Source organism: Phyllostomus hastatus, unplaced genomic scaffold (genome assembly GCF_019186645.2).
Source record: "Phyllostomus hastatus isolate PE091 unplaced genomic scaffold, TTU_PhHast_1.1 phas_contig_40, whole genome shotgun sequence".
Taxonomy (NCBI): Eukaryota; Metazoa; Chordata; class Mammalia; order Chiroptera; family Phyllostomidae; genus Phyllostomus; species Phyllostomus hastatus.
The window spans coordinates 1,005,520-1,015,228 of NW_025333872.1; the positions used below are offsets into that span (position 1 = coordinate 1,005,520).

General features: G+C 54.3%; 1 protein-coding gene across 2 annotated transcripts; it reads left to right on the forward strand.

Annotated features, from left to right (window-relative positions):
- The first annotated feature begins 761 nt into the window (after positions 1-761).
- CDKN1A (cyclin dependent kinase inhibitor 1A) lies at positions 762-7,318 on the forward strand. 2 transcript variants are annotated; one of them, XM_045844212.1, is made up of 3 exons: positions 762-853; positions 5,259-5,714; positions 7,045-7,318. In XM_045844212.1, the coding sequence occupies exons 2-3, from the start codon at positions 5,270-5,272 to the stop codon at positions 7,092-7,094; spliced, it is 495 nt and encodes a 164-aa protein (XP_045700168.1). In that variant the 5' UTR covers positions 762-853; positions 5,259-5,269; the 3' UTR covers positions 7,095-7,318. The 2 variants fall into 2 exon arrangements, with proteins under 2 accessions (XP_045700168.1, XP_045700167.1); XM_045844211.1 differs by having other exon boundaries at positions 5,262-5,714.
- The last annotated feature ends 2,391 nt before the right edge of the window (positions 7,319-9,709 follow it).

Below are 9,709 nucleotides of genomic sequence, written 5' to 3' on the forward strand. Positions count from 1 at the left end.
CTTCTGCCCTTCCTAGCCATGAAACCTGTGGCAGTCACAGAGGTCTCTTCTGTGGAGGTGAGAGAGGTGAGTGTGAGGAGTGAGGAGGAGGGTGCGGGGAGGTCTGCTCAAGGCGGATTTCCCCCGAGACCAGGATGCCCCTTCTGAGAGGGGTCCCCAGTTCCTTGCCTGAGGCATGGCCAAGCAACAACTTCTCATCCCTTTAGTTCTGTGGGCCTCGCCTGGGAAATAAAGGGGGCTGAATCTGCTTCAGGCCTTCGGGAGGCTTTGTTGGGGTGTCTGGGTGTCCCTGGTGCTGGGGTGCCGCAGTGTAGTGAGGGATCTGTGGGGCTAGTGGTGATATCATGTGGGGCTTTCTGGGAATTGAAAAGTGAGACGCATTATTGTTATTATTTGTGGATTTTTATTTACTATTAATGTCACTCCTTGTGATCTTTTCAGGGCCAGAAAATGGCTTATCTTAATAGTGCCGTCCCTCCTGGTGTGTGCCAACTCACTCCCCAGCCCGAAAAACCTCCACATTTGGCGCTCAGTTCGCAGGGAAAATGGTCAAGAGCAGAGCCCGCGAGCGCTGGGTGCTGGGCAGAGGGAATCGGAGGACGAGAGGATGGGGAGCGTCTTCGGGGACGAGGATGAGGACGAGGACTAGGAGGACGAGGACGCGCGGGTGTCTCAGCCGAGGGCGGTTCCAGGCTCTGTGAGCAAAGCAACCAGTCCCGCCTCCTGCAGTCACCGCTATAAAAGGGCCGACCAGCGGCAGCCACTGAGCTGTGAGCTGCGAGCTGCTGCCCGAGTCGGTGGCTTGGAGATCCGGAGCCGGTCGCGATTCACCGAGACGCGGAGACCCGCAGAGGTGAGGGAGCGGGGTCGAGCCGGAGCGGACCCCGCCCGCGCGGGCGGCTGGGAGCCTGTGTCCGCGCGCGCCCGTCCTCCAACGGGTGCGCGGGCGTGTGTGTCCAGTGTGCGTGCTGTGTCCCGCAGGTGAACGACGTGCGCGGGTCTCGGTTTTGCTTACACGGGTGTGTGGAAGTGCGCGTAGGACGGGAGGCGGGATGTGCCGGAGGCTCGGCGCACAGAGGCACTTGCGTCGGAGGGGCGCGTTGCCGCTCTCCCCTCCCCTCCCCTTGAAACTCCGCCGGGGCGAGGAGGGCGTGCACGGGGCGCGGCCGGCTCGCGGCGTGGGGATGAAGCCTCTGTCGGCTGAGGGCCGGCAGGGGCAGGAGCACCCAGCGCAGCAGGAGGTTCATCAGGGACCCAGTCCCCGGCGCCCCTCGGGTGCGCCCCTCCGGTGTGCCCCTGCCCTGATCTCTGAGGTCTGCGTCCCCGACGCCGGAGTGTCGGCCGCCGGGCTGGGCGTTGAGGTCAGCGCGGGCTGTGTCTCCAGCTTGGGGACGAGTCGGGGCATGTCCCTTAAGGGCCAGCGAGGAGGTGAATCAGGGTGACAAGGAGACCCCCGAGAACACAGCCGGAGCCGCGGGGCAGTTGCGCCCCCGAAGTCCCCTTCTTTGCCCCTCCGAAGTCTGTCAACGCCCCCGCCCCCATCAGCACAGTGACCTATTTGGCTGGCACAAAGTGTTCCCGGGGAAGCCAGGACTCCGGGAGGTCCAGCACCGGGTGTCCGGTCCCTGCCCTGCGGACCCGGAGCCGCGGCCGCGCGCCGGGTGGGTTCACCGCAGCCTGTCAGTGCGGGGAGCGAGGGCGCCCGCCCGCCTCTCTGTCTCCGCGGCCCGTAGACCCCGGCCCCGCCGGCGCTCGCGACGGGGTGGCTCTCTGCTGGGCGGAACGGAGCCCAGCTCTGCGGGGAGACTGGGCGTGCGGTCCACGCCCGGGTGGGAGGCGGGGTGTGTCGAAACTTGGAGGGGCGAGGCTTCCCGGGGCGCGACGCCGCTCGGTCCTCTTTATCGGGCGCTGGGGCGTCCCGGACCTCGGCCAGAGTTCCCTCTCCCAGGGCGGCAGGGCTGAGCCAAGCAGGGGGGCGATTCGCCCTTCGGGTGCCGCCGCCCAGGCCGGGACCCGCTGGGGACACTTCGCCCAACGGCGGAAAAGAATCTTGGAACAGGGTTGGGCACTTCACGGTGTCCAGGCAGCGCCCTCCCTCCGCGTCGCGTTTCGGGGAGGACTTTCGAGCGGTTTTGTTTTTTTTTTGCTCCCGTCTATTTTTATTTTCTAGGGATCTGACTCATCCCCTGCTTTGGGCGTGGAGATAAGGTGGAGGGACTAGATCACTGCGCGCCTGTGTGCGTGTGTGTGCGCGTGCATGAGAGAGAGAGAGAGAGAGAGAGAGAGAGAGAGAGAGAGAGAGAGAGAGAGAGAGAGAGAGAGAGAGAGAGAGAGAGAGAGAGTGAGTGTGTGTGTGTGTGTGTGTGTGTGTGTGTGTGTGTGTGAGACAGCGATGGCGCGACAGTTCGCGGTTTCCCAACAGTGGAGGGGGTTTCGGAAGCTTGGCTGGGTCAGCGTGACGTGTTCGCGGCCCGTGGTCCCCTCCCGTCCCCCTCCTTTCCCAGCTGAGAATGACGCGCAGCCTGAGTGGAAGCTAAGTTTTGGCGGGCAGGGCGCACTTTGCAGGAAACTGACTCATCACCGTTCGCTCCTGCTGACCAAGCCTCTGCCCTCGCACCTCCCACACGCGCGTGATTTCCTGGAGACGAGCGACCCCTCCCGGCCCCAAAGCGAACATCACACATGCCTTCCCGCGGAATGCGATTTCACCCGCCTTCCTTCCCGCGGCTACTCCCGGGATTATCCCAGGTCGCTACCCCCACCCTCACTCTACCCTCTAACGGCCCCTAAAAAGAGTACCCCATTGGTTCAACAGTGTTTGCTGAGTGCTTAATATTTACTTGGGAATTAAAATTGGTTGAAGTCTAAGGCACTAAGGCCAACGAAGAAAAGTATTGTCAATTACTGGTTTGTGAAACAAAGGTTTGTGTTTGTGAGTCCCTCTGAGCTGGGAGTTATGATAATGGGCGCCAGAGCAGATTTTGATGGGGCCCCTATGAGAGTTGTAAGGGAAGGGGTGGGAGAAGGAGAGAGGGTCCCTGCCTGGATTCTGGTCCTATCTTCAGCTCCCAGAAGCCAAGGAACATTCAGCTTCCTGATAGAGCCCTAAGGGAGCTCCTCCTCCTGCTCCAAGGCACTGAGACCTAGACTGTCCGTTTCAGCATCCTGTGTGTTCTCTCTTGTGCGCCCATCTGGGAAACTGCCAAATACTTGCTTAAATCCCACTAAATTTTGAATTAATTGGTCTGGGGAGGGAAGGGCTTACTGACCTACATTTTTGTAAAAGCTCTTCAAGTGATTCTGATGGGATTTTCTGCGTAAGAAACCTCAACATTAGTGAGGGAGTAGGGTTCCACACCAGAGCACACAACTCAGGACAAACAGTCCTGGGTTCAAATCCTGGGTGTGCTATGTGTGAGCTGTGTGACCTTGGGAAAGTTACTTAACTTCTCTGAGCCTTGGTTACTGCTTCTGTAAAAAAGAGCTAATACATCTATTTTTAAAGGAAAATTAATATTTATGAACTTCTTAGAATATTCCTGGCCCATAAAAATATATAAATATATTTCAATCCTTGCCCCAGAGACAATGGGCAAAGGTTATTTGAAGGCTCTGCACTGTATAACTTCTCCAGGGGGCAGTGACCTTTGACATTTTTTTAGCTGTATGGTTTGGGGGCAAGTATCGTGTTCAAAATCCTGCCCTTTAAACTTGGCCTGAGGTCACCTAGTGCCTCCCCTCGTCCCCTATCAGCTGAGACCCGAGCTGCACTCGTCGTGAGCGGAGCGGTAGGTGTGTCAGAGCTCCAGAGCTTCCTGCCCCAGGACGTCCTTCAGCAGAGCTTTCACCCTCAGACCTGCAAATCAGGACTTGTCCCCAGGAAAACCTAGTCCCTGCTGATGTCACGCAGCCACTCAGCTCGGCGCTGGAGTCAGGCAAGAGCAGGGCAGGTGGGAGCCAGTGCTCACCTGGCTTTCCCTCTCCTGAAGAGGGAAGAGAGGGACTGAGTAGACCAGCCACCTTTGATTTTCTTCGCCTGTAAAACAGGTTCGTTGGATGCAGGCAACATGGGGCAGGGCCTTCAAGGCTGTCTAGACTTCAGATCACCTGGTGGGTCTGGCAGGAAGTGGTTCAGCCTGGGAGAAATCAAGGCTCTGCCCTGCCCTGCCCAGCTCCTCCTCAGCCCCAGGCCACTGGCCTGATGACATCCTTGTGAAAGGCTTAGTCTACAGCACCTGTCAGCTACTGTCTGACTAGGAGGTGGTGGCCTGCGGGGTGGCGGGGAGGCTTGGGGAGTCTCAGCCAGAACTGAAGGCAGAGAGGAACAATAATACTTCTGTTTTCCAAGCACTTCTATATACCAGGTGCTGGTCTCAGCACATTCCCCACTCAGTTAATCCTCCCATCTGTCCTCTGGGACATCTACTGTTGCCTCCCTTTACACATGAGGAAAATAGAGGCCAGAGAAGCTAAGCCACCTGTCCAGTGTCAGCCAGCAGAGCCTGGATTCCACCCGGGCAGTCTTGCTCCAGAGCCTTGGCTCCTAACCACAAGGTACAGACTGTTAGCTCTGTTCCGCCTGCCTTGCCTAGAGGGACTCCTGACCGATTGCTCCATCGTATTTCAACAGCCATGCTCTTTAAGCTTTCACAAAGCCCCATTATACAGATGAAGAACTGAGGCCCAGAAACATTAAGTGACTTTGTAGAGTTTAGATAGTAAGCAGCAAAGGTCAGCCTAGATCCCAGGTGTTTTTTATCCCAAAGTCTAGGGTACTTGTGTTAGAGCAGGGTTACTGCACACAGGCATCTGGGCAGGGGATTCAGGAGGCTAGAGGAGCTGTCAGCCTGTCCATGCATTTGGGAACTGACCTCCTGGCCAAGGCTGGGAAACTGCTGGACTCACAATTCGCACGTACTTGGGGCATTCACACCCATGAGGGACACCTCAGGGGCGGGAAAGTAAATTGATTTTAGCTGATAAAACCGGGTGGTAAACAGACCCCTGATCCCTGCTATTGCAATAAACTGTTGACATAAGTTTGCCCTTCAGCTTCCCGCTCTCTCAGTCATCCTGGGGTGCCATGCTGGCTGAGCTCTGCCCCACCCAGTGTTTGTTGGTGGGAGATTGGGGGCCCCATGGGAAAGAGATGGTGGAAGGACACCCTCACCTCCTATTCTAGCAGGAAGACCTCACCTGAGCAGGACCTGGTAAGAGGACCCAATTTCCCAAGTGACAAGGCCTTTCTTGTGTCTCAGCAGCAGGCACCATGTCCGAGCCGTCCCGTGATCCCCGTCCGATCCCCCGTGGCAGCAAGGTCTGCCGTCGCCTCTTCGGCCCAGTGGACAGTGAGCAGCTGCGTCGAGACTGTGATGCGCTAATGGCCAGCTGCGTGCAGGAGGCGTGTGAGCGATGGAACTTCGACTTTGTCACTGAGACGCCGCTGGAGGGTGACTTCACCTGGGAGCGTGTGTGGGGCCCGGGCCTGCCCAAGGGCTACCTGTCTGCAGGGCCTCGGGGGATCCAGGACAACCTGGGAGGAGGCAGGCGGCCCAGCAGCTCACCTGCCCTGCTGCAGGGGACAGCTCAGGAGGACCACCTGGACCTGTCACTGTCCTGTACCCTTGTGCCTCACTCCCCTGAGAGGCCTGAGGTGTCCCCAGGTGGACCTAGCACTTCTCAGGGCCGAAAGCGGCGGCAGACCAGCATGACAGGTGAGGACAAATACAGGGAGTGACACTGCAAGGGACCAAGACTCATAATTCATGGTGCCAGGGCTGACCTGTCTCGTCCACTTGCTCATTATAAGGAGGAAACAAGCCCAGAGAGGGGAAGTGACTTACTTGAGGTCACACAGTCAGTCTGCAGCCAAGACCAACTAGCTATCATTTATTGGGAACATTTATTAAATGCCAAGCCCTTCACTAAGTTTCTTAGGTGGATTTCATTTAGTCCTTACAGCAATCCATATGACATTCCTGCCACCCTGTTATAGGCAAGGAAACAAGGTTCAGAGAGGTAGAGTAATTTTCCTAATGTCACACAGTGAATTTGCAATGAAGAGAAAACTAATGATAATGATTTCCTGGCTGCCCTATCCAAACTTAACTCCCCTTCCCTCACCACACACACACACATGCATGCCCGCGCACACACACGCACGCACACTTCCTGTCCATCTGCCCTGCCTATTTTGTTCATTTTGGTACTTCTTACCCTCAACAGCTACTTCCTTATGTTGATATTGCCCATCTCCCCCATAGGATATTATCTCCACGGGAAAGGGCTCTATATATGTCTTGCTCATCACTGAATCCCAACCTAGAATGGTGCCTGGCACATCATAGGTGCTTGATAAATAATGAATGAGTGATGCTGACATTGAGCACACACTAGGCCAGGCCCATGACCAAAACCTTTGTAGAGAGCGTTTCATTTAATCCTTGGAGTAGCATACTAGTGTTTACCTCATTTTACAGCTGAGGCTTGGTGAGACGCAGCCAAGAGTCCCACAGCAAATTTGCAGCGGGGTCAGAACTAACAATAAGGATAATAGTAACCGCTGACGTCCATATGGCCCTGACATTGCGCAGAACACTTCCACGGATGGTCTGATGGTCATCCCTAGAGCAGTGCTGTCCAACAGACTTCCGCGGTGATGCAATGACATGGTGCCACCAGCCACAGAGACTTCCTGAGTACTTGACGTGTGGCTAGTGTGACTAAGAAAGTGAATTTTTCATTTCACTTTATTTTAGTTAATTTAAATAACCACCTAGGACTGGTGGCTACAGTACTGGGCAGTGTGGGTTAGAGCAGGCCCAGGGATGCAGGGATCGTGGGATCAGTCATGTCTGTGCAGTGGGTTGCTCTGTAGACACCCTGGGAGATAGGGTGGCAGTTGCCAGAGTTCTTCCCTGTACTTGGCAATGTGTCCCTTTGGCCTGAGGGAGGGGTCCCGGCCCCCCCACAGTTTGCCTCAGTTGGGCAGCTCTCTGCACCCTCTTCCTCCTGGCCTGGCTAACTTATGCTCTCTTTCCTTAGATTTCTATCACTCCAAACGCCGGCTGATCTTGTCCAAGAGGAAGCCCTAACCCGCCAGCTGGAAGCCTCTCGCTCCCGGAAACATGGGCTCCCCGCAAGCCCATTCTACATCTTTCCGCCTTAGTCCTACAGTTTGTGTGTCTTAATTATTATGTCTGTTTTAATTTAAACTCCTCCTCATGTACATAGTCTGCTTGTCACCACCCTCCCTCCCCTGCCAGCAGCTGGCATTAGAATTATTTAAAGAAAACATTAGACGGCAGAATGATACACTCATAGATTGCCCAGATATTTTTATTATGCAAACTTTTATTTAAAACCTCCTCATTCTATGCTCTACTTCTTTCCTCCCTGAGGTCAGGTGGGGCCAGCATGACCCTCACCTGTTGGGTGGTGCTTTCTGGAGGGGTCTTTTTCCCTCTGGTCACTGTCTCATGGACAGTGTGAAATTCCACTCCTGTCCTTCATTCTCAGAACTGAATTCCTTATAATTTGAGAAGTAAAAAGATAGCACTTTGAAGAGGACCCAGTGGAGTGAGGACATAATCCAAACTTGGGAGTCCCCTCGCTTCCTCTAAGGTTGGGCATGGTGACCTTGAAGTGGGCACAGCCTGGAGCAGAGTGGGGGACTGGCACCCTCCTGCCCCTTGATACTGACTCTTTCCTGTGACGGCACGGGGCAGGTAGGGTCCTGTAGCAAAGTCCACCTCCCCTCATGCCCCCCTTCTGCCCACAGGGGTGGCTGCCACCCTGTTGGCTTCCCTGGGACTTTTCTAGGAGCCTTAGGTTCCCCTCTTTTCCAGCTGGGCTCTCAAGTCCCCTCTGCTCCTCTCCCTCCTCCACATCCTTTCCCTCTGGTCCCCTCTCAGCCCTGGGTAGCTGCTCTGTGGGGCTCGTCCCCCAGCGCAGTTGACTGGAAGGGAGGGGCACACTAGAAGCAGGTTCCCCGGTTCTACCTCAGGCAGCTGGAGCAGCAAGCATCCCCTCCTCTCAGCTCTGGGGGTATGAGTCCTGGGTGGTCGGACAGGCCTCCGTGAGTGGGGCTCTGTCTGTGATAGCGGCACATAGGTGGGGGGAGCAGATTTTTCTGGGAGGAAGAGCATGACACCAGCCCATGGAACTCATCCAAGGGCCTTTCCCACCTGCTCCACCCCTCCCCCATGTCATCGCACTTTGAATAGCAACTGATCAAGGAGTCAGGTGTTTTAAATGGTGGGAGCAGAGGCTGTGGATTGGGTTTGCCAAGTGGGCTAATATGGGCCTGGGAGTTGTGAGTTATCTTTCCTGACACTGAACATTGGGCCTCTAGAGGGACTGAAGCACTTCGTGGGTCTGCTCCAAACGCCTTTCAGCTCCTGTAACACCTGGCCCGGACTGTTCTCTCTGCCTCCCCTTGTGTCCTGGTTCTCCTGTCTTTTCCTAGACTGTGCACATCTCAAGGGCAGAGGCCACGTCCTGTATTGCTCTGTGTCCTTCACAGCCTGTCTCCCCCCCCCCCCCCCACCACCCAGTGCTGGCCATACAGCAGGTGCTCAATAAATCAATAAATATTTCTTGGTGACTTTACTTGTAAATATACCTTGTTATTTTTAAGAACAAGTAGGTGGGGGTTTTTTGGTGGTTTTTATAACTTAAAAAATTAACCATTTAAATTTAAAAAATGCAAAAAGCTTAGCAAACAGAGCCATGAGGCAAAAAACAACAACAACAGACAAACAAGAACAAAATAAAAACAGTAAAGCATCACCTCTGCGAAGACCACCCCTGTCAATATTCTGGTTTGTTGCATGTTTTTTTTTTTAGTAAAGAACATATTGTAGCTTGACATCATTACTCATCAGGGAAATGCAAATTAAAAGCACGATAAGATACCGCTAGGCACCTACCAGAATGACTACGATGAAAAAGGCTGACAATGCAAAGTGTTAACAAGGGTACAAAGCAACTGGAACACTTACACCTTGCTGGTGGGAATATATTCCAACTGCTTGGAAAGCCGGCAATACCTTCTAAAGATGCCTCCCCTCCTGCCTACCTCCTGGACCCTCCTGCCTACCTCCTGACCCAGGAATTCTATTTCTATATTTGTTCTCAAGAGATATGAGTACAGACTTCCACCAAAATACATGTTCATAGCTGCATCTTTCTTAACAGACTCATACTGGAAACAACCTAAATGTTCATAACAGAAGAGTAGATATGTCAATTGTATATCTTTATACAGTGGGATACTATACAACATTATAAAAACGAAGTGTTTTTATACACATGTTCCGATTATCTGCTCATAATGAACCACCCCAAGACTTAGTGGCTTAATACAATAATCTTTTATTTGCTACCAGTTATGCAGTTTGGCCAAGAGCTACTTTTCAAATGTTAAATCATTCCCTGCTGTTGGGCATGGCTTTCTTCCAGAACCCTGGGGGTCAGAGATGAGGCTCTCCCAGCGGGGCTGTCCAGAGACTTCACGGGGTTCACTCGTCTCCCGTGTAGATTTCGGCTGCCGTGGGAAACGCTGGGTTGAACTGCCCGGGTGCTTGTCCCTCTGCACGAGCCCATCATAGAGACCTCTTTTGCTCTGACCACTCAAACAGGGCAGCTTCCCAAGTCACCCAGTAGATGGGCTGGAGCATAAGCCAATGGCCTCCCCAAACCCACATTG

Coding starts and splice junctions, on each gene's coding strand:
- CDKN1A (XM_045844212.1), top strand. CDS start 5,270: ATGTCCGAGCCGTCCCGTGATCCCCGTCCGATCCCCCGTGGCAGCAAG. Junction 5,715..7,044: donor GCGGCAGACCAGCATGACAG/GTGAGGACAAAT, acceptor CTCTTTCCTTAG/ATTTCTATCACTCCAAACGC.